We start from the raw sequence: 24,881 nt of genomic DNA, 5'->3' as shown, positions 1-24,881 counted from the left end.
CTAAAGACACAGAATTCTTCAGCACATAAACATGTTTATTAATACTTAACCACACATAGAGAACACAGAGTGATGATTTACATACAAGGCGACTGGGTGGGACATCCATCCGTCAAAACTGCAGCCAAAGGCATCAACCGTCATGCTTAATCCCTTTGGGAAGGTTATCAAATCCATTTGGCACACATCTCACTGAGGTTGAAAATGCTTGCAATTGGATTGATTATTTAGTTTAATATTTTTGTTTTTAAATGATGATATTAAAAAGCTGCTTTGGGTTGTGCTATATTGTCAACACAAAACTTGATCACTTGTTTGATCACCTTTCACGTTCTTTCCCTGCAGTCCATATTCCCATATTTACATTTTTGCTGTGTTTTATGAAGTCAAACTTAGTAAGGTGATACTAGATATTCTCCTCTAGAAAACCTGTTGGACAAATATGTGTTTTTCTTTAAAAATAATTCATTTCAACCAGCTTCTCTGGGTTCCTGTGTCCATTCAGTGAGCTGTGTGCTGACGGATTGGTAAAAGATAAGGTATTTGGCAAAAACTGGGTAGTTCTCCAGAAATGTAGTTTGGTACTGGTTTAAGCGGTTTACATGTATTTAATTTGAAATTGCCATTCAGTCATAATATGCAGGGGGTTTCGGACATTGTGTAATTTTTTCTAGGGCTGGTAAAATTTTAAGGTGAAATGAAGGATCGTATAGGTAGTTACAATTTTAGGGTAGGAAAATACAGGCTTAGGGCTCAATATAGGACTTTTAAAGGGGTAGTTACATAGCTTAGGTACAGAATTTGGGGCGTAGATACAGAAGGAGGTAAGATTTCATACTTTTTCTTTGAGGGTGGAATTACGGCGCATAAGGGGAGGGGGAAGGCGGGAGGTGTCTGTTAGTGTTACTCCGGGCCGTAAGACACCTGCCAAACAATGATATGGCTCCTCTCAGCTTTAGACAGTGCTGGCTTCATCTGAGGGGCTTCACCATCTGCTTCTTCTGTTTCGTCATCCTCTCCATCACCTGGAAAGAAAGAGATTAAGTAAAGGGATAGTAACCAATGGTAAGGGGGTTTAGAGTCCAACGTCGAGATACAAAAATGAAGAGCTTCTCACCAATACGGAAGTCAATGTATCCCTCTCCTCCACTCAGGACCAGCACGTTCTGAACACTCTGTGCTTCGGTGTCCGTTGGGGCTGCTGTGGACCCCTGGGACTCTGATGGGCTGTCCAGCACACTACCATTCAGGGTGGCCAACACATTGCCTGAACACAGATTAAGAATGATACCATTAATGTAATTACACATTTGAGTTAGGTCATGCAAATTATTTTGTGTGTAAAAAATGACACCTTATATAAACATTCTAAATAATTAATACTACAGCATATAATATTAAATTGTAGAATCCCATCATTGACCAATCAGAATCAAGTATTCGGTCAATAAAAAATCGGTCATTTGATTACAGTTTCAAATCTGCATCAATTTCTTTGTTCTGATGAACACAGAGAAATACATTTGGAAGAATGCTTATAACCAAACAGTTCTTGGACCCCATTGACTACCATGACAGGAAAAGTTAATTTTTATTTTTTTGTTCTGTTGAACACAACAGAGGATATTTTGTAGAATGTAGGGCAGCAAATAGTTCCGGGGCGCTACATTTGTCATTTTTCCTACCATGGTAGTCAATGGTTGCCAAGAACTGTTCGGTTACAAGTATTCCTTCAAATATCTTTCTCTGTGTTCATCCTAACAAATAATGTTTTATAGATTCTGAACAACTAGAGAGTAAATTATGACAGAATTTTCCTTTTTGGGTGAACTATCCCTTTAAGGATTTAATAAATATTGATACTAACCGGGTACTGTCACAAAGAACTTGACTGCATCTCGATGTCCATGGAAGCAGAGTTGAGCCTGAGCCATGGAGCAGTACGGTATGAAGCTACTCTTCTCAGAGTTACTGTCATCTGCATATACATGTATGACACCTCCTGATGATGTGGGCGACACCTTATTTGCTGCACACAAAATAAAAAACGCTGTTCAGAAATGGCAATGACCAAGCAATGAAATTCACAGGGACAGCCAGTGCAAAAAAAATACTGCTGGATACTGCATAGAAAAAAATGTGAATGTTTTAAAATAAATAAAAAAGAGCCCACGGCATGCATTATTATAACACACGTTTAAACCCAGAAACAACAAGACAGAAGATCATAACATTTATGACCACAACGACATAAATATAATGAAGATGTATAAGACCTGGAGGTAAGTCATCCATGACGAAACATGCTAAAATAATCAAAATTAAGTTTATTGAATTATAAAAATTAGAATAAGTAAGATAATAATGTGAATTTTAATCTGAATCTGAATGAAGCATGAATAGACATCAAAAAAGTATAATTAACATAATAATTTGAATTAAATCTGAACCCGAATGAAGCATGAAAAAACATCCAAAAAGAATAATTATGATAATAATGTGAGTTGAATCTGAAACAGAATGAAGCTAGACAAGACATCAGGAAAAGTATAATTAAGATAATAATGTGAATTGAATCTGAACCCTCACAAGATATCAAGAAAGTAACAGTCAGTACATTTTACACTTACCTCTCAGTCCCAGGAGTTGACCTCGATGAAGAACTACAGCTATAGGAAAGAGGAAATGGGAAGGGGAACAGGGCAGGACAAGAGAGCAACACACATGAGACAAAGTGACAGAGGGGGATTATAAAATACTGAATAAGAAACAGAAGCTGAGACAGATAGGAGATCACCAAAATGTTGCCCAGAGGTTCTTGGTTAATTCATGGATTATAAAAGGAGGCTGAACAGACAAATGGTTAAAGGTTTAATCCCAGGATGGTGATAACCTTAACACCATCCTGGGTGCTTAACATCCTGAAGTGTTAGTAGGATTCAGATCTGCTGCTGACAAGATCAGTTTAGTTGGATGTCAACTGCCAATCTAAAACGCATAGTACTGCCAGCTGCCAAGGTCATGGGTTCAATGCTCAAGAAGCACATATAATGATAGAATGTATTCTGTACTGAAAAAAGTATATCTTTATGCACTGTCAGTTGCTCAAGGTAAAGCATCTGCCAAGTATAAATACTGTATGTGTTTTGTTTGCTGGTATTCTGAGGCCTTTATCAAGCCTCTAAATATCAATAGAAATATGACCTAATATCTTAATTGTATGAGTGTACTTTAAAGTAAAAGGAGATGAGGTTGATCAAAAAAAAAAGGATGTTATTTCGGTGTCTCTTTGCAGAGTGTGTATCCCTACGACGTACTTTCAGTCAAAGGAATAGAGATGATGACTCCATTTCCAGTCCCCACCCACAACCGGTTTCCTCCAATCAGCAGGGCAGTAATTCTGACAAAAGAGAAGCCTAACTTTCCGGTACCTGTCAATCAGAGACAAGACAGCAGAATGTAAATTGTTATTGCTGCCAGACTTTTATAAAAGGCAATATGCCTCCAAATATGTGACCCTGAACAACAAAACCAGTCTTACAGGTCTTTTTTTTTTTATGTATTGTTTACAAGGATAGGACAATATCTGGCAGAGATACAACCATTTAAAACTCTGGCCTCTGTGGGTGCAAACAAATCTCAAGATTGAGAAAATTGCCTTTGAAGTTGTTAATCAGAGGCACTGTAACAGCCCATCAACTCACAAAAATAAAGTTTCTATATATTTAGGGAAGGAAATTTACAATATATCTTCACAAAAAAAAAATCAACCATACAATGTATTTTTGACTTTTACAAATACTGTTCCGGTGCTACTTAAGACTGGTTTTGTGATCCAGGGTCACATATAATAACAATCACTGTTCTTGTGAGGTAAACTGATTTTCACAGTAAAATAAACTATAATGCTTAATAATACTTCATATACTGATTTAATAAATCTGAACGAATAAAAACGAATCATTACCGAGCATCTTGCTGACATATGGCTCAATATCCACGTCTTGTAGATGCTGGTGAGTGTGCGCATGATACAAGCGAAGAGTGGAATCCAAACGAATGGAAACCCAGACACCATCACCAATCCATGCCAGCTGCCTCACCTGGCTCTCTTTCCGTGGGTGAGCATCAAACGATTTCTGTATGAAGCAGAGAGGGAATACAGAGACCAAATGAAAACCCAGAAATCCAGATAAAAATCAGAAACATTGAGGAAAGGGAACAAACATTTTAGGACAAAAGCATAATATTTCTGATGTATGTATAATGTTTGAGAAACGGTTGAGATTAATGATATTTTTTCAGTTGGGCGGACCTCAATCTGCATACTCTTGGGCTGGATGACATGGATCTTGTTCTTGTTGCCACACCAGACTCTGTCATGCACCACAGCCATGCATCGGATGGAGTGGTGAGGTCTCCCCAAATCCATTAGATGATAGTTAGATAGATCCCACTGTCCATCTATGTGCAGATTTCATACAAAGAACATACATTAGTATTCACATTAGTGTGATCCTTATTGCTTTATGTAGATAAAATATGTCCATTATTATAAAAAACATTAAGATCAAGAGACAGATAATGAGTTTAATATATGTGAGATAAGGCAAACCTTCAGCTCTGTGAAAGATAGCAAGAGTGCCATCGGCTAATGCAACCAGAACCCTGCCCTTCACATGTCTACAATACAAAGAAATTATTAGACATTAACAAAATGATTAGACATAACAGGTGTTATTCTTTATCATATCCTATTGTTATGACATATACAAACACTTTCATATTGTACTTACACCAAACTTAATACAGAGTCTTTAAGTTTGATTGAATGGAGACATTTCTTCCAGTTTGACATTGCAGAGTGAACATAAAGCCTGCAGAAAAATGTTTCCGTTGTCATTATAGTCTTTAAGCAAATGTACCAAAAATACTAAAATATGGTCAAAATGGATTTATAACATAAATAAAAATGCAATGTCTACAAAATTATTAAAGCCATCATTTCTAACATTGTAAAAAACCAATTTGTAATAGAAAAATGGAAGAGAAAACAGAGAGAGAGAGAGGGATAGGGAGAGAGGGAGGAGAGAGAGGGGAAGAGGGAGAGAGAGAGGATCTGATGCCCACCAGCCGTTCTGGGCTCCAAGCCACATGGTGGGAGCTGCACTTGTTCCTGCAACATCATCTCCAGCTTCCTCAGAATCTTTAGGAGCTGATGGCACCTGTTCCTTTGGTACGCCTGCCTCACTAATTCACATACAGAGTCAGAATAAAACAGAGAACACATATGCCTAAATGGTTTCTAAACTAAAATGAACCAAATCCATAGTATGTATAATATCTACAATCTAATTTACAGATATCTCTTTAATCTCTTTATCACAACACAAATCAGGTCTCACAGTATCTCACAGAAGTGAGTACACCCATCACAATTTTGTAAACATTTTATTATATCTTTTCATGTGACAACACTGAAGAACGGGACTTTACTACAATGTAAAGTAGTGGGTGTACAGCATGTATTTCAGTGTAAATTTGCTGTCCCCTCAAAATAACTCAAATCACAGCCATTAATGTCTAAATCGCTGGCAACAAAAGTGAGGTCAACCCTATGTGAAAATCTCCAAATTGGACCCGAGGTGGCGAGGCCTGCTCTGGGTGGAACCTGTCCTGTTAAACTGCTGTATGGTCTTGGCCACCGTGCTGTAGCTCAGTTTCATGGTCTTGGCAATCTTCTCAGACTTTAACATTTTGTTATATATAACATACGCTAGAACGCCATTTCTTTTTACCACTGCTGTGTGCCGCAATGTACAGCATCTGCTAAATGTAACTATTTTCTAATTTTTGTAATTTCTCTCTGCTTTAAGTCTCCCCAACCTGAAACTGCATAGGGTTCTGACCGTTAAGCGCGGAAGTCACGCATGCTTAGAGCCCATTGTGAATGTTATACATAATAAACAATACAACGGCCTACTGTACATATATAAACAGTTTAGGTCAATACAGCACCTCCTTTAATAATTTCATAAAATACACAAATGAACCACTCCCATGATGACTTGACTATGTGACTTGACTAATTTTTCAACCACTGAAAATGCTTGATAAAATAAATTTGTATGAATAAAATAACACGGATATAATAAAAGAGCCCTTACAGAGGACATTTACATCATTTACATCAAAGCACTAAACACTCTGGAGGGTGTGTGTTATGTGCGAGGTACCTGCGTGTGTTGTCGGTGAAGACATGCTCGGTGAAGGCTCCGAGGGTGTTGTCGGTGTTCTCATTGGGTGCCGCCTCCTCTGAGACCTCAATGGCTTCTGTTGCCTCCTCTGCTGACTGTGATACAGCCAAGCTTCTACACACGGGAGCTGTAGGAGCTAAACACACACAAATATAAAAGAAAACATATAAGAACCAATGCATCAAGGATATGCACCATTCAGGTATGACACAATACAAATGAATGTGGGATGTGTCCAATTGCCAATTTAGAGGGAGACAGTTTCCTTAATTCTAAATGAATGCATTTAATATAAAAACAGTAGTTGCATCATATGATGTTCATGCACTGCAAGACTAGTAAGTAATGTGCTTCATAAACAGTTTAGCATGGAATTCAGCATTCACTTTACCTTGGCTTCGGTCTTGCACAGGCGTATCGGTGCGGGACGAACAGTTGCTACGTACTACACTGCAGTTGGTGGCACAACCCACAATTGTGATCCCTGCCAACATTCCCTCCACTCCACCCTTCTCCTCTGAAGCACCGTCACCAACCTGTTGCTCCAAAAATATCTCACCTGCCGGGTAATCACTCTCACTGGCACCTTCACATGAAAATATGCCAGTTATTGTAATCAAGAATTATGTAACATTTACATGTCTGGACTGCTGTCAATGTTTGTGTTACCTGTATTTAATATAAAATTTGTATTTAAATTTAATATAAAAGATCATCTTCAAGGGCAGGTACACTAACCTGGAACACTGGAGATGCAAAGCACGTGGGCGTTACACACGTTAAACTGGTCTACTAGTGAGCAGGGCTGGTTTGCGTCGATGATGACCACTTTGCTAGCTGAATGAGTGCTGGTCAGGATCCACACGCGGCTGCTCATGGAATCAGTCTCGTGCAGTTCCTTAGGCTTCAAGACAGAGACAAGTGTAACGTGAACGTACTGTATAATTTAATAATGAGAGTGAAAAAAGGTTTGTGACCCTGTCTGTGAAATCAAGGCTAAAGTCACATAATCTAATTCTGAGTTTAGGAGCTATGAGAAGTCATATGAAATGGTGAAATACAGCATGATGAAAAACAGGACGGCAAAATATTCAAAAAAGATTGTACTACAAGTACTCAGATTATTAATAATATAGAAATAACTTTCTTACTTTTGCGGAACACAAAATAATATATTTAGAAGAATGTTGTTAACTGGCCCCCATTGACTTGATTTGGTTTTGTGTGAATGGGTGCCAGTGCTGTTTGGTTACAAAACGTCACTTTTCTTCAAAGTATTTTCTTTTGTGTTCATAAAGGGTTGAAATGACAAAAGTGTGTGTAAATGATAGCAGCATATTAATTTGGGGGTGAAATACCACTTTAAGCTGGGTTTTCACATACTGGGTCTTACTTGACCCTTATCATTTTTAAGTACAGTGTATTGTTTTAATGTTTCAGTGTTTGTTTTGTTTATAGAATTTGTATAGTATTGGTCTTATCAAATCATACCATAAATTGATGTGGATTTGTGGAAGTGTGGTTACACGAGGCGTAGGTACGAAGGTAGGTCTGGGTGAGCATTCGCTATAAGACGGAATGCATCTTTTTTTCCGACCCTTTTATTTTTTGCAATTTTACGTGTCTAATACATGCATGGGCAACTTATAACACACTAAAGACACAGAAAAACATGTATTCGCGCCATATGACACATACAAAAACAATTCTCAAAAATGCTAAATAAAACTATGTTCAGAAGTTTTTTCTTCTGCAAGCATCTTGAACTTCTTGTCCAAAACTGTTTATATAATTTCATGTTTTTATATCTTTGTGTCGTTATTATATCTCTTGACCTTCTTTTTCTCTGGTGAGCTATGCTCGCTCTTGTCTTCATCTTCACCGCTCAATGGATCCGAGCCATTGGATTGCTTCACGCCAGCAGCCTCCTGATTGGACGTCTTCCAACCAGTCAGATCTACACCAGCTGCACACCATAGCTGTGGAAAAAAATAATCTATGTTCATAGCATCAAAATGAAACCTTAAGGTTAGTCGACCGTGTGCGTGTGTCCTGTACCTTTCTGTTAGGATCTTTCTCCAGCAGAGGGCGACAATATACTGGCACAGGGACATTTTTCATGCGGGTATCTTCTTTTTCATTGGCCTGTGAGGACACAGTAGGGCAGTGATGTCCAGATGATTATAGTAAATAAGATCCGCGCTACACAATACAAGAAGGATGCCTTCATCATGCTTCGGTTCAGACTGCCTCGATCCAGGGCAGACAGACAAAGAAAAGCAAACCAGAGCAGGAGAATAACGTCTGTTATAGGTTATAGGGTTGCAAAGCAGACGCAGGCGCAATGACAGGAGTTAAAGGGATAACGTTTCTTCACCCTAAAAAAATTATTCTGTCATCATTTACTCACCGTCGAGAGCATTGAGGGAACAACGCACCGCTGACACTAATCGTAACAGTCTTCTTTGGTGTTCAACAGAACAAAAAAATGATAAAGTATTTTTTCTTCCTATGGGAGTCAAGGGGGGCAAGATCTGATTGGTTATAAGCATTCTACCAAATATCTTTCTCACTGATCATCAGATCAAAGAAATGTATACAGATTTGGAAAAACTTGAAGGTGATTAAATGATGACAGAATTTTCATTTTTGGGTGAAGTATCCCTTTAACCTACACTGTACTGTCAGCAAATGTCTGGGGTGGATAAAACAGCTCCGTTTCTAGACTGGGAGGGGTTTGGATATGGGTCAATTTAATTTGATACTAAGTGTAAACTGCTGTGATAAGATGCCAGGTGCTCATGGGCATCTGTAGTATATTTTGAGAAATAAGGTTAGCATGTTATCTCAATAATAACACTGGCACCTTAAATAATAATATTTCAGTCAAATGCCTACAATGAACATCGTGTTATTAGCTTTATCGGCATTTAGTAAACAGGAGAGCAACAGTTGTACTTTCCGCTGGTTGATTTTTGTCAGACGCGACGAATACCATAAGGTTAATTTCTAAACCTATATTCCAATAGCAAAGACATGTTCATCCTGTGATGGCATTATGATTTTCTGACCGAGTTAGAGACAGGTTAGGGCTGGGATTTAAAGGGGCAGGGTGGGAGAGGTGCATGCTGGCCCTCTGCCGCTCAGACTTGCCTGCGTCCTCTTCGCTGTGGTATCTTGGGCACTGTCCACCTGGGAGCCATTCTGTGGGAGATCACAGTTAGAGCCACGGCGACACTGTCACCACGGCAACCCTGACAAACACACTGTCAGCATGGCAACCTTATACTGTTGCCATACGTACCAAAGACCAGCACGACGTGGTGCTAACCATTTCCACTTAAAATATCTATAAAGAATTTCAGAACAACTGACAAGACAATGCAACAACAACCTAAGTGCAGTTTTCATTTTTAGAGGTTTAATACCCCATTTCCTTTACCTTCAAATGATTATGGCCGTTTCTCAATTCCAAGAACGCAAAGAACATACTTGTGTCCTCGCGAAGACCGGTCTTGCGAGTCATGCTCTGAAGAACAAACTTGGAAGGACGTGCCGCCGTGACTTAAGGGACTTCAAGGGGGTTCGGTAGGTGCAAGTCTTCATTCAATGCATCCTTGATATCAAGAATACATCCAGCCACTTTCAAACAGTCCGTTTCTCAATTCCAGGAACGCAAAGAACGGACTTGTGTTCTCGTGAAGACCGGTCTTGCGAGGCAGCCTCGGAAGAACGAACTTGGATGGACGCGCCATGGTGACTTCTGGGACTTCAAGCGGGTTCCGTATGTGCGCAAGGCTGCATCTGATGCATCCTTGATATCAAGAACACATCCGAGTACTTTCAAGCGTTCTCTGTTCTTAACTATTGGAACGCACTTTGACGGTTTTTGATGATTTAGAGCGAGAACACCGGGACACAAGACCGCTCAAGAACGCATATTAGGAAACGGCCAATGACAGCCACAAAGCAATCTTTAATATCTTACAATCGGGTTCGGAAATCAACATTCGGAAAGCTCCAAATGCATGTACAAATTGGCTGCGGCCCCTCGCTAAAGTGACACGTTTGTGGATTTTTTTTTATTTAACCATCAAAACATGAGGAAACTATGCAGAACAAAATCCCGATGTGTCCAAATGGTGCAACAGATGCAGTATCGCACGAGATTGGTGCATGTATGATGCTGCGAGTGACCCAGTGACGGTCACAAACATGCATAGAAGAACAGCGAAAGAGCTTAACAATTCCACTATTATAAGGACAAAAATGTATATTTCTAAACATCACACAAAAAATGTTGGAATGTTTATGGCCAGTACATTTTCTTATTTTCACTTTAAGTAAAGTGAAATAGTAAAACACAAACAATAGTAAAGAATAAACAGTACTGCTTTATACTGGATTGTTGTGCTTTTTTTAATTGGTCCCGTATCTGTGTCAAGTCCATTGTATTGGATTATTCAATTCTGCAGAAGTACATACTCCAGTATATCCTAGGTCTGGTGATGCACTTCTGTCAGAGATCAACATAAGTTCAGATACCTGTTTGAGTCGGGATGGGACACTCCAGCCACACGTCTGCATGGGGCCATCTTTCCGGCGCATGTGCTCGCGCACCTGCCTGTATTGCTCGCGACGTTGCTCTCTGCGGGTACATACCGCCGAATCGTTGAGAAGAGACGCAACACCGTTACTGGGCATTCTACAGGACGAAGAGAAAGAGAGAGATTGAGCGAAAGAGCGAGAGAATCTCCCAGCCAGTCTGCCGTGGCCGAAAAGAAATGCAACAGACATAAAAGACATACACACAGCGAGATGTCAAACGTAAAGTGTTATACTGGACACCTAAAACTGTGGATGCACACAGGATGAGAGAAGCACATGGCAACACACGCATTCATCTATAATGTACGAGAACAAAATCTTTTGAGATGAATGTGATAAACGAAAATAGGGCCTAAAGAATTCACAAAATTGGTATTATCATGATATCTATTGAAATGTGTATAAAGCAACTTAATGATGCTTTCAGTCCAATTGGTCTTTAATTTATATTATTATATATTTCATTGGTAAAAAATGGTCAAGTGTATTTTGCTTAAATTTGTCAAATGTCCCTCAAGTTACATTCAGGGGTATCCTCATTTGAACAATCCTTAAATAAAATAATGAAATCTTTCCTATTGTAAAGTTCTGTACAATTGTAAAAATGATAAATGTAAATTTGTTTCATTTATGTGTCTGTGTACAGTTTGATCATGTTAGAGTTAGTTTACATAAAAACAGCACATCCTCATTTAGAGGGTTAAGTTGTTGTGTGTCTGTGTGTACGGTTTAAGCTTTTTTTTATAACCTAAAATGCATCATTAGCACAAAGCATTTCTAAGGCATCAGATTGCCTAAGCAAAGGACAGAAAGATTACACTGTATAGTGGACACAGATGGAGGGAGAACAAACATGTGTGAATGAGAATGTGAGGAACATGGGACACGGACACATATTCATGTGCTTTTTCTCACTCTTCAGGCATGAACTCCAGTATGCAGTTGCCAGTGGAGATCTGACACATGGTCTGTGAGCGTCGCTGGTTGTAGCCACCAATGGAAGGAGACTTATAGTGGATGTTGACGCTGCTGTAAGGTCGCTTTACTGGAGGAGGACTCGAGGAAGAACTGAAAAGACGTGCAAAGCTGGAGGGAGAAAGACGGAACATGAAAGTTACATAAACATAATATTGATGTTTCAACAAAGTGAATTCAGTTTCTAAAAACTCTAAACTGGTGAAATACTTACAATTGCCAGATTATAGATTTCTTCTTCTCAGGTAGTTGAGGACTCTCTCGAGAAGCCCTGTGAAAAGAAAGTGGACAAAGAGAAGATAAAGTTCTGTGATGACAAATGAATGTGGTGGAATTGTGAGATGCTCTGTCCAGGAGGGCCAAACATATGAGTGTGCATGTGTTTAAATATATGCAATTTCCATCTCCCTCACCTGATCATCTCAGTCCAGCGCACAGCCTCCTGAAGCTCCATCAGTCTCTCCTTGTACTGGTTCCGTTCCATCAGTACACGGGCCATCTCCACACGGGTGAAGCGACGCCTCTGCGTCATGGCAACATCATCCTGCAGCGGAGATGAATACTGGACCATAGAGCCACACGGCAAAGAGTGGTGCGGAGGTTAGTGTTTTAGTGCTTTACAGCAACTAATACATGAAATATGTAGCCTTAGCATTGTGAGAAGGTTAGAGATTTATTATTTGTAGCATTTTTTAATTGAAAACGGATAAAGTAAGATAAAGCAAGGCTAATGTGATCGTCATTAATATTTTCCCTGTCCAACCACTGATGGTGGTTTTGCACTATTATCCAAATTACTCTAGAGTGAACCTTAGTTTTTAATAATAGCAGATGCAACTTACAGCGTGATGAAAGTTAATGGGGTTATTTTAGACATTAGGTTTGAAATATGACTACTTACATCTTCTCCACCTTCATCTTTACAATCCTGAGATGATCCTAAAGCATCGGCCCTCAACCTTAAATGAAAGAGAGATTCAGATTCGTGTGATGTAGCATCACAGAAACATCACCAGGACAAGTTTTACCTCCTCAGCTCTTCCTCCACTTCTTTAATTCGCTGGTCCACTTTGACCTTGGACTGTTTCACTGTTTCCAGCTCTTCCCGAAGTACTTCCTGTTCGCTTGACAGCTCGTCCACTTTAGCTATGAGGTCATTCTTCACAATGTTCAGTGCATTCCTACACATGGCACATGGCATCATCAAATTAGCCGTTTATGGATAGGTGGCTAATGTCTGCATATCTGCGGTGTGACATTTTATAGACGGTTTCATCGGACGTGCGTGCCTGGACTGCAGTAACCTTCCGGCATGTGTTTATTTATCGGTCTGGCTGGTGTCTAATAATATAACTATTTTATTTATATTTAAAATCATTACATTTTTTATTAATATTAATTAAATTATTACTTTAATGTAAAACGATTGTATTAAATAAACGCTTCGTTGAATTTCGTTGAATGTTCATTTTATTAAATAAACAATTTGTTGAATGGGTCCTGTAGTTTTGTCGCATTTAAAGAAACTGTATGGGAAATTATTACAATATTACAATATTACAATATTATTAAATATTACATGTAACGGTTATTCTCGGTTTCTTTTTTTTGGTATCAGAAATTATCTACAGGCATTCTATTATTTACAAATGTGTACCGGAAATTAAGGGCAGTCCATGACTGTGTGCTTGCGCTGTAACGTTTGTTTATATTGTTGCTTTAAAACCGTCTGTATGGCATTAAAGACTATGTTAAACATTATCATATATCAATGCATAAATGATTATTCATTTATAAGACCGTATTGTAATTACCTTGATTTTTAAAGTCACCATGAATTCAAACGGGAAAATTCGAAGAGTTTTACACAATGTTGCAGTGAGTGTTATACATGATTTATCCCTGCACACCATTATTTTTTCTTATTAAATTGCACATGTAATCTTTAAATAAAAAAGCTCCTATCCCCCTCTCCACAACAACTCTTCACCAGATGACGTCAACAACAAAGAGGTGGGATTACAACAGTAAAGTGATTGTCCAATGGATAGGCATTTTTAGCCCTCCCCTCCAGGCCCAAATTACAACAAACCAATCAAAAAGAGAAGAGCAAAATAAAGCCCTGCCCTACATTTTTTTCAAATTCAAGCGTAGCGTTAGTTCTGGTAGGTCATGTGAGTCTAGCTTGCATCAGGTGCAGCTACTCAACGTTAACCAATAGTAATCATAAAAACACATACTAGTCTGTGTCCTATCTAAGTTGCCTTTCTTTGCTCCTTATCATCGCTGCTTAATCGTGCTGCACTCAAAACCCACCTCCTTTCCCATCTCCTCCATATCTGCCTGAATCTGTCAGATCATTTAATTGAATCCTTGCGCATCATGAACCTTTTCCCCAGGTGCGGTGACATGTATTGCTGCAGATTCATTCCGCCAACCTCTAACACTGTACAGTATATGCTTTTGTTAAATATTTGACAACAGTGGTCCTGACAGAATTTCAGATGCCGTTTCCCTCGGATATAGGTCACGATAAGGAAAAGAAGTCAATCACGGAAGAGATGTGTTTTCAGAAGATTCTTAAAGATGGCTACAGAATCTGCTAATCGTATTAGTGGGCAAATCATTCCACAAATGAGGAACAGATCTAGAGAAGGTATACGTGAGAGTGATTATTATCTTTTTGGGAAGACACTACAAGATGTTGTTCGTTTGCAGAACGTAGGGATCTGGTGGATCTGTAGGGAACATGCATTGACACACACACAAACATAGGCACAAAGTAGTCTTACTTTGTCTCCAGTAGCTGTTTGTTCTCTGTTAGTAGATTTTCCACCTCTTTTCCCATTCCTGTTGAAAATATACAGTTAAAACATCATCAGACCACATCAAATAATCATTTTCATTGATTGTTTATCATTGCAACATTTAATATTCATATATTGAAAATTTATATGACATGTGAACATCCAAGCTAACAGAAACCTTTATGATAAATAGTGTGATTATTATAGAAGCAATTACAGCAGTTCTTATAACAGTAAAGCCATGCATTTTGAAGCACAGCACTGAGTGGCCAATGTTAATAGGCTTAGAAGAATAGAAGAGCACAAGCACAGCGGAAAATCATACCGAGGCATAACTACAAATAATAACATCACAATAATGTGTCACAGTGTTCTACTTTAAGCAACAAGAGTGAAGGTTGCCCATAAGCAGGGCGTGAGCCTTACCAAAGAAATCATCCCGGACTGAAACAAAGAGCGGGGGAGATATGAAAGATTCAGGATAGATGAGCAAAGGAAGTATGTTAAAGATGTTAGGGTTAAAGAGATGAAATTAAAAAAGATAGAGAGTAGAAGAGAGACAAACAAATGGACAGGCACATGTTAGAGATTGAAGATAAGGAAATTTGTCACACAAACATTATCACAGTTGATAACTCTCTTATAAACCAAATAACAACATTCTGGGGCCTCATTTAAAAACGTGCATACGCACAGATTTGATTGTAAAGTGTAAGCAAAAATGTGGAGAGCGCCATGTCAGGGTCTGAGCTGACTTACGCACGTTTGCTTGTCCGAGAGCTGCAGGTTTTTGGAAATATAAGTCATTCTTGCAACTCTTAAAGGATTTGGAAGTTGACAGGTGCTCTTTCATATATTAATGACATTAATAAAACATTAAATGGTGGAGATCTAAAACTGTGATCATTTACGATTTAAACACTTCACATCTGATAGAAAGGCGTACATGCGTTTTCTGTGCATGGGTTCGTTCTATGAATCACAAGTACACACTCATAAAATCTAATTTAGGACGGTTTATACGCAACATTCTATAAATGAGGCCCCTGGTATTTTTTATACATGTTAATTACATTTTCAGATTTTTTTATTTATTAATAGTAGAAAGTAAAATGTTTCAGAAATCTGTATTAAATATACGTGCATATTATTTTATTTGCTTATTCCGAGTTTTAACAAAAGAAAGTCATAACAGCTTGGCACAGACCAATAATGTCAATAATGCTTTGTCTGAATGATTATTTATTAAAAAGATTATTCTGTTTTCTAGCTCTCCTAAAGTGATGTCAATGTTTAATTTAAATGAAGATAACAAAGAGTATGGAGCAAATAAAAACGAGAAACAAATCTACCAACCAATCAGTGATCAGATACACACCTGAGAACTCCCCTAGGGGCGTGGCCGAGAGAAGCACACACAGGAAGGAAGCACAGAGAGGGGTCAAGGGTCAGTGAGTTAGACGGCCAATCAAAAGAAAGATCCACCTTCATACTGAGGTAAACAAATCAACAGAAGCTCTACCTTGATAATGAAAGAAATTAAAACATCCCCAACGTAAATGACTGGAAGAATTTAAATTAAACATCTGAAATAGTAGGATAAAAAAAGCAATTTCACTTGATCTATATGTTCAAAGGGCAAAAGAAACAGCCATCAAGCAGGCATAATATCCATTTTGGGGACACTTTCAGCAATCCTGAGTATCCCAACAAATGGCGTGCAGTTTAAGGTGCAAAAAACAATGGATATACAGCCCCTCAGCCGCCATACGCTTAGCTATGACGCTTAAATCTCAAAATATATAATAATACATGAAATACATAATGAATGTAGGTTACACACTGGTGTGTAGATTACATATAAATTCCTCAAGCCTACCGAGAAGTTCAGCTCCAGCATCCACATCACCGATGATGTCAGACTTGGCATCTTTGATCTCGTGGTACAGGGAGTCTGTGTTGATGCCAAATGCCTCATTCACTATGCCCTGAGAAGGACTTCAAAAGAATATTTTATATATAGAGTATATTTTGTCACACATTTGCTTCTATATTGAATACACTTAACAACAGTAACCAACTTTTCAGCAAGTATTTTTACTTATTTATGTGAAGGAGCAATGTGGACATTTAAGCGGCATCTAGCGGTGAGGTTGTGAATTACAACCAACGGCTCACTCCACAACCTCCTTTTCGAAGCGATACGGTGGCTGACACAGGACAAAGATGTAGTAACGTTTTCACTTCTTGTTAAACAATAACATATTTACGCAACGTGTTCTGTAGAGCAGTTTGTCCGTTTAGGGCTAGTGTGGAAACAACTTGTTGAATTCCATGCAAGTGGACCCGGGGTGTATGCAGATAGAAATGCTCATAATAAGGTCATAAAAACACAACGCTTCATTATATGAGGTCTTTATACACCTTTGAAGACATAGTTATGTATATTTTATTGCATTTCTGTCATTAGATCCTCAGATGAATTAAACACACCTTTAAAACATATTTATAACATAAATTTGACTTCAATGGTCATTTGTCAGGCTAAACTAAAGATGTTAACTGTTTATTTACTACTGTATTTAGGTGTGTAGTATATTTCTACCTGTTTCCTCCTCCAAACATTCGAGGGTCCATGCACATGTCTATCTCAGGTGTTGAGTCTAGAATTTCCTGAAATTCTGACCACTCATCACTACTGCCCATACCTACACAAACACACACACAGTTAAAAAGAACAACACACATCTATGGTACTGTAAAAAATGTCATTACTTTCTCCAACATAATTCCTAATCGTTGTTTTTATTTGAGTGGAAGGATTTTTGGGGAAAATATATTTGTATTATGTTTGTGTAACCACTTTTCTTGTTTGCACAAAATGATCTTGTCTCTCTCACCAATGCTGACGTTCCTGGTTTCCTGAGAGACCTGCACCTCCATGTTTCTACTAAGCCGCTTTGCATTTTTGCGGCCCCGCCCCCGGGATATTACAAGCTCTTCCACTGATACCAGCCCATCATTAAGAGGAGTAACTGTTGCCGAGGGAACAGATGAGGTGGGAGTGTTTGATTTGCTGCCTGTGCTGCTGGGCGTGGCGGCAACAGAGTCTGAATCAGAGCCATCCTCCTAAAGAGAGAATTTAACAAATTACACACAATACATGCTCAAAGATCACAAACATCATGCCCATTTAACTCAAACAAAAGAGTTATGATCAAAAATTGTTCTTATACTCATATATGTGAAGTACTACTTGAAATAACAAAATATGAAAATAGAGAAAGCATTATCAAATAAAGCAGTAACTCAAACTGCCTTAGGCGTACTCATGTGACTTGAACTCTAGGAAAATGGAAAGTCACACACACATATCACATCACATTTCCTTTACAGAACAGATGATTTAATCTATTAAATAACATTAAATAGAACATATCTGTTCATCTCAGATAGCCTAAATCAGACCGAAAATGGTCACTGAACAAAAGTAAAGAAATGAAAAGTGTAAATGATGAACGTCCAAACCAAAATGGACCCTTGTAGACGTGCTGTTGTCCATTAAACAATCACCCATTGACCTGACACAAGCAGGTATAAGGGAAAGTGGCTGACAGAACGATGACTACTGTGACTCCTCCCCCAGCACTTTGGGGGCAGGGCCATATCTGTCACACCTGGTAGCCAGGGGCGTAGACAGGTCTGCTGAGATCACTGGAATGCCAGGTGTCTGACGAAACCATTCTAGCCCCCCCAGGACCCCCACGTACCATGCCATCTCCACCAGGATACAAACTCAGTGACGGAGGGCGCTCTGTTTTACTGTAGAAAGAAAGAGGGGAGGAAGAGAGGGTGAAGAAGGTAAATTGTCGTGCTTTACACTAAGCTGACCTATTTACACCCTGTCTACACTGGAAGCCAATTTTACTTACGATTTTTATTCGTTATCATGTTACATTAGGGAACATGCTATGAATGTCATAGCTTGATGCTTCCAGTTTTATTTCAAGCCGTCTTGATGTGTCGCATCATGTCACCGATTGTGTCCAGTGTACATAGGGTGTCACACCAAAAAATTAACTTCGAAATTTGGCGCACAGGATGAATGCACACAAACCCGCAGAGGAGAAAGAGGTACTTGTTTCTGAGTCTCTGATAATTAAACCAGACAGGGGTTTGGGTTTGATCTTTACAGAAGGGTGATGGGGCAGTGGGTTCATACTTTAATGAAAAACTTTGAATGGGAGGTAAGCGCAAAATAGGTTCGGGGGAAATCTCAGATATTTTTGGTTATTTTTACCTTTTCCTCCAGGTGTGTCGTTGACTGCAGACACACACAGCGGCACACGCACAGAAAGAAAGAGACAAAAAGAAAGTGAACACCCACATGCACACATAATGCATACTAACATAAACACACAGTCCATGTATTACATACAACATAACAGTTATTGACAAAAAGATGGAATTCTTGTCAAAAGTCCATGTTGAAACTGAAAAAATGATGAAATTGCAAACAATGACATGTCACAATGACCAATGATAAGGGAGCGTTTTATGGAGGTTACAACAAATCATTTTCATAAATTAAGTAAGTAGATGTCAAGGTCAAACTCTTCACTGAATCCAAATTAATAAATTAAAACCATTTTAACACTTAAACCAGGTTTGCATCATCTATAAACTGTGGAGCAAACTGAGATGGTATATTTTGAAAGCTTTCTTTCCAATTTCCACCAACGTACAAAACATAGATAAGTCACTAATCAAATAAAAACTCATTCTCTCAAGAATTTCACTGTGCAGTATATTTCACGTATTTACCACATTACATAGAAAAATTATCAAATTATTGTCAAATTGTTATCATTTGTGAAACTGGACAACCAGTCTTATGGGTAACTGTTTGGAAATTGAGATTTTACATAATCTGAAAGTTGAATAAATAATCTTTCTATCGATGTATAGCTGAGATACAACCGTTTAAAACTCTGGAATCTAAAAATATAAAAAAATATAAATATTGATTAAATCGCCTTTGAAGTTGTTAATCATAGGCACTGTGGCCGGCCATCCACTCACAAAAATAAAGTTTTGATATATCTAAGTTAGGAATCTTTCAAATATCTTAATAGAACATGATCTTTACTTAATATCCTAATGATTTTTGGCATAAAAGAAAAATCGATAATTTTGACCCACACAATATATTTTTGTCTTTTACTAAAAATGTTTCCGTAAAAATGCTCCTTAAGACTTTTGTGTGATCAAGAAGTCACATTTGAGATCCTTTTATCAATTTGCTCTAATGTATGTGGGTCGGGCACTCTTTCAAATAAAAAAATAGCAAAATATGCCCCAGTTCTTAAGAGCTTAATTGTGTGCCATGTGTGACTAAGTAAGCCAAACCCTAGCTCTGATTCAGCAAAACAAGACATGCTGTCACTGAGCATCATCACCCAGCTCCTAACAACATCATCACCAAGACAACAGTTACAATAATAGGCCATTTTGTATCATCCAGAACCAAAAATGCCTACACATCCAAACAGTAAACCAATGACACAACTCCCAAATAAGAGAATTTCACTTTTTACAGTAAGTTAATATTTCTGGGTTAATTTAATTCACGTTGTACTTCATTTAAGAGATTCTACTTGTAACCCACAAAACAATATTTTAAAAGAACAAATTTGCTCATAATTCAATTCACTTCATAGAGAATACCATACACATTCCGAAATGTAAACAAAGGCTTTGAATTGCACCATTGTGCTAACAGATATGCACACATATATATTACTCACGCCCGTCCGCAGCCTGTGGACTCCTGGTTGCCGCTTCCCTGTTGCATTTTGGAGCGCTCAATGTGTTCCACATATGTCTGTATCATCTGAAGAAAGTCAAATTGATATCAGTGTGTAAACTGTGTAATGCCTGAAATGTGAAGAGTTTGAATGGCTTGTAGTTTTTAATGTTTGTTGGGGTTTAACTGACCTCCGTATGGCGCTGGTGAAGGGCATTATACTCTTTCTTCATATCTGATTCTCGTTCTTCCAGACGAGAGACTACAAGAGAGGAACATCTTCATAGGTCAAGTACAATTAAGTACACGTGCGTATTTGACTTCAAGGACTTACTCTGGTCAGCATAGTTCTTGGTCTTCAGCTCAAGTTGTTTTGATTGTAGCTCCAAGCCCTCCACCATAGACTGCAACTCCTTTTTTTCACCCTCCAAGGCATCTTCAAATTCAATGAACTTCTGTTAACACAAACACATTCATACAAGGTCAGATCCTTTCATTTACAGACAGAATGCAAAAAGTGAAGTAAAACACATTTTTTATATATAACATGTGATAAATAACCTTATCCTCACACATACCTTTCTGCATTTTTATATTTTCAAAATACATAATTTTCCTTTTGAACAACAAAAATGTCCCCACAAGGTCAAACATAACTGGAATATACCATATTATTATCTTTGTGGGGACCTGTAGGGTTTACCAGGACCATGTGCCGTGTGTGGTGACTATGAGCTGCAAGGATTTAAGTAGAACACAATAGGCTCTTTCTGCAGTGCGGCCCAGTCACAGACAACCTCCTGGAATTCAGTAATCCCAGTACAGCAAAGAGAGGAAGAACCCAACACCGTAACACACCTGCACGTCAGATTCCCTCATTTCAAACATCTCCATGGTCTACTCATGTAATTGATTTATAGTCACACAGAGCACTCTGTAGATCCCACTGTAGCAAATCATCTAGATTTGTGATTAGAGCCATTGCAACATGATGTAATGGTTTTCATAACATAATGACAATGCAAAGAATCCCAAGATGATCATTTAAGTTCTTGTCTTGTCAACCCATTCGGGACAGGATGATCAACAGAATTCATATTCAGCCATTTAATCATATATGACAAGTTTGGCATGAGCCAGATGCCCCTGTCCTGCCACTTTCCATTAGACAGACATGAATATAGAGCATGTTAATACATGCACATCACAAAAGATCTAAGATATTTTATTAAGTTTACAGTACTGGATCAGCACAGCAGTATGAAAGTCTTTCTCTTTGCACTTGTTTTCATCGTCAATGATGCTAAATTTGAGTCATCAGACATACATTTTATTTTCCAGGTAGAAAAATGTTGTTTCCATATACAAAAGGTCAGTTGGTACATAATGCGGTCTCTAAAAGAGGAAGACTGTGAGAGATGGTTGACCTGACGGTGTGCATTATAGTCTGCCATAATCCCACAGGACAAGAAATTTGAGAATGCTGTTTATGCTGTTCTCTCTCTCTCTCTCTCTCTCTCTCTCCCTTCTCTTCATCTCTTACTATCTCTCTCTCACTCACTCCAAGTCTGTGTCATAACATAAGAATCAGGTTACAGCGTCAGCTAGCCTCCTTCTATAAAGGAATTGATAGCCCATATTCACCCTCTCTACTCATCCTCCCTCACCTACTGTCCTTTGTACCCAAAACACATCTTTAACTGTTCAAACAATGTTGCATTTTCAAAACATACATGCAAAATTCTCTTCCAGCCACAATTGGTTTTGAAAAGGACACTACATGTAACAACTAAAAGCTCACTGACAAAACATTGTTTCTTTGCTGTATAGATAGATATTGAAATTAATAACATTAGTATTTTATTGTATATTCATCAATTAACTATTCAATATTGATTCTTAGAAGAGGTCTGCACCGGAAGTTAAGTTTGAGCCACATAATGTTGTATAATGTTTCTTTATGTTGTAGCCACTAAAACAGTCTATAAAAACGTATTTGTTGGGTTCAACCCAATTCTTAGCAGATACAAACCCGGGTGTAAAATAACAAAAATCAATTGAAACTAACCACAGACTTTATGGGTCATGGCTTTCTATTACTTTATTTTAGCATTAACACACACACCGTGCCAAACAAACAGATACATGTGTGGATCACTGCAGCTAACCCCAGCATTCACATTATGGCTGGATTTCATGCTGAAATGATCTGTACTGTATCATCCATGTTACAAAATAAAAGCCTTTATTTCTCTTTTTTTATTTGTATATCTCCTGTTGCAAAAACAAGGTCACTGCAGTCTTCTGTGTGGCTTTTTCAATCTCTCTCCAGTTTACATTTACACTCTAAATCTGTCCAGTTAGTGACTTTTAAAACTGAACACTTACATGATATCTGCATGCCTAGTCAAGCACAACAACCAAAACGCCAGCATCTTTGATCTTTGAGAGAAATTTTATCCATGTGAGTGTGTAAATTCTTTGTGCAGAGTTTTAAAAGGCATCTGTCCATGAAACGGTGCATATTTTGATGCTAGAAATAGATAAAGTGCTTCCTCTTTGTATTATTTATTTGCAAGCCTGTACAAAACAACCTCATAGAGAGATTTGCTCACTACAAGCAGACACATATTTTTATTTTATTTTATTTTAGAGTTTCAAAAAGTAGAATGTTACTGGAAGTAATTCAAAAAAACTTGTTTGGTAAAGTTGCATTACAGGCACATGCATCGCAATGCACACTTGAAAACACTTTATTGACCAGCTCTAAAACAGATGATATGGGATAATAATTCAATTTCAGTTTGCAAAATGACCTGATGTGGGTGAATCTCCGAAGGTAACATTTCATTCTGTTGCTATAAGAGGTTTGTAGAGCCAATGTAACTGAAGGCATAACCCAGTCAAATGTAATTAAGCGCTCCCCTCTGGAAAATGACAAGAGGATGATAACCTGATGGAGTCATAATATTATTGTTAGATGAACAAAATAGACAAACAAATATAAGGCGGCTCTCTCACCTCCTCCGCCTGTTTGCGGAGCGATTTCTCCCGTTCATACTGCGTCATGAGCTGCTCGTTATCCTCCTTCAGCAGCTCCAGTTCCACCTCATGCTCCTGGTTCTCCGTCAGAACCGAGTCGAGGTTCTCCAACACATTCACCACCAGTGGCATCAGCTCCTTCACCACCTCCTCATCGTAGCTCATGATGAGGCGCTCGAACTCCCGGTAGATGCTGCTGGCCAGGCCCGATACCCGCTCTGACATGACAGATACGGACCCATAATCGTCCTGATACACCACCTCGTCCAGCTCCATCATCTTGGCGACGTTGGATCGTAGCTCGTTAATAGATACAGAATAAATAACAGGTTATCCCACGACTCGAAATGACGTTTTGTTCACCCGAAAGCAAGGTTTCCATGAATTTATGGCAATGTCATCAGCTGTGCGTGATGACTTTTTCACTCCATGGAGACGAATGTCGGGCCGTTTAAAACGAATTTGTTCAGGAAGAGCTTTTGTGAGGGGTCGAGCCCTCTTCTCCGCCCGTTTTCCTGCGCCACTGTCGGCAGCACAAACGGACTCGATTATTCACCGCAGGATTGGTTCACGGGAAAAGTTAACCTCGGTTCCGTCCGTCTCATCGCTGTGCTGGAGCGGAATCCATCACTTCGACGCCCAACGAGTGTGACGATGCACCTGCCTCTCAACAGCCGCAGCCCATGAGTCCAGCCATTACAGAAAAATCAATAGCGAAAAAAGGGAAATAAATAAATATGCAAATAAATAGCAACTGTATAGTGTACTTAAAGACTATTGCTGCCAATATTTTTTTTAAGCCTTATGGTAAATTCGTCATTTTTGGCATTAGAAATCAATCCGGTGGTTGACTGGGCGGCAGGGGCTCGTGATGCTGTTTCCGTTGCTGCTCGAGCGAGCGGCGATGACTCTCTCTGGCTGACGTCACAGCGACTGCATGGAGCAGGCCTGGATTCTGATGTCTCATCGCAGGGTTCACACAGGCAACATGGTTTCACACAAGCACCATTAACGCTTTTGGCCCACATATACTTTATGTTATTGGCATAACGTTAAATATCCTATTCTCACCTTAAGTAGGTTAAACAACTGATAGACGAAGTTAACAAAAACAAAGGAATCAATGAATAATTCTATGGCCTATGCATTATTGTTTTTTTTATTAATTATTGTCAGTGTATTTATCATGAAACTCGGGATGTGGTATTCATGATAAAAATCACCTCCCAGGAAAACTGGGGTCATATTGAGGGTCTATTATTTTAAAGGGATGGTTCACACACAAAAATCTGTCATAATTTACTAGATTCTTGTTATTTCAAACCTGTATGACTTTCTTTTGCAGAATAAAAAGATATTTAGAAAAATGTTGGTAACAGAACAACG

The 24,881-nt window shown here is 38.6% G+C and overlaps 1 protein-coding gene across 12 annotated transcripts; it reads right to left on the bottom strand.

Annotated features, from left to right (window-relative positions):
* Nucleotides 1-22: 22 nt before the first annotated feature.
* On the bottom strand, nucleotides 23-24,395 carry mapk8ip3 (mitogen-activated protein kinase 8 interacting protein 3). Of its 12 annotated transcripts, none has more exons than XM_056751823.1 (34): nucleotides 23,475-24,395; nucleotides 20,788-20,908; nucleotides 20,645-20,715; nucleotides 20,455-20,540; nucleotides 18,948-18,971; nucleotides 18,325-18,469; nucleotides 17,548-17,776; nucleotides 17,253-17,355; nucleotides 16,527-16,645; nucleotides 16,026-16,037; nucleotides 15,074-15,091; nucleotides 14,633-14,690; nucleotides 12,869-13,021; nucleotides 12,742-12,799; nucleotides 12,254-12,402; nucleotides 12,055-12,111; nucleotides 11,781-11,951; nucleotides 10,803-10,962; nucleotides 9,411-9,461; nucleotides 8,316-8,402; nucleotides 8,093-8,236; nucleotides 6,996-7,161; nucleotides 6,649-6,843; nucleotides 6,237-6,393; nucleotides 5,131-5,250; nucleotides 4,797-4,877; nucleotides 4,616-4,683; nucleotides 4,316-4,464; nucleotides 3,968-4,139; nucleotides 3,318-3,431; nucleotides 2,631-2,669; nucleotides 1,868-2,029; nucleotides 1,118-1,267; nucleotides 23-1,025 (listed from the first exon to the last, which is right to left on the bottom strand). In XM_056751823.1, the coding sequence occupies exons 1-34, from the start codon at nucleotides 23,772-23,774 to the stop codon at nucleotides 904-906; spliced, it is 4,011 nt and encodes a 1,336-aa protein (XP_056607801.1). In that variant the 5' UTR covers nucleotides 23,775-24,395; the 3' UTR covers nucleotides 23-903. The 12 variants fall into 12 exon arrangements, with proteins under 12 accessions (XP_056607801.1, XP_056607803.1, XP_056607810.1 ...); XM_056751825.1 differs by having other exon boundaries at nucleotides 12,254-12,384; XM_056751832.1 differs by having other exon boundaries at nucleotides 18,418-18,469.
* Between the last annotated feature and the right edge of the window lie 486 nt (nucleotides 24,396-24,881).

Source organism: Triplophysa dalaica, chromosome 7 (genome assembly GCF_015846415.1).
Source record: "Triplophysa dalaica isolate WHDGS20190420 chromosome 7, ASM1584641v1, whole genome shotgun sequence".
Taxonomy (NCBI): Eukaryota; Metazoa; Chordata; class Actinopteri; order Cypriniformes; family Nemacheilidae; genus Triplophysa; species Triplophysa dalaica.
This window is presented reverse-complemented; position numbering and strand designations above follow the sequence as displayed.

Excerpts from the sequence above, each read along its gene's own strand:
- mapk8ip3 (XM_056751823.1), bottom strand. The coding sequence starts at position 23,774 with ATGATGGAGCTGGACGAGGTGGTGTATCAGGACGATTATGGGTCCGTA. Across the intron at positions 20,909-23,474 it reads TCCGCAAACAGGCGGAGGAG|AAGTTCATTGAATTTGAAGA; the intron begins GTGAGAGAGCCG and ends TTGTGTTAACAG. Across the intron at positions 12,403-12,741 it reads AAGATGAAGGTGGAGAAGAT|TATTCATCTCCGCTGCAGGA; the intron begins GTAAGTAGTCAT and ends TCTATGGTCCAG.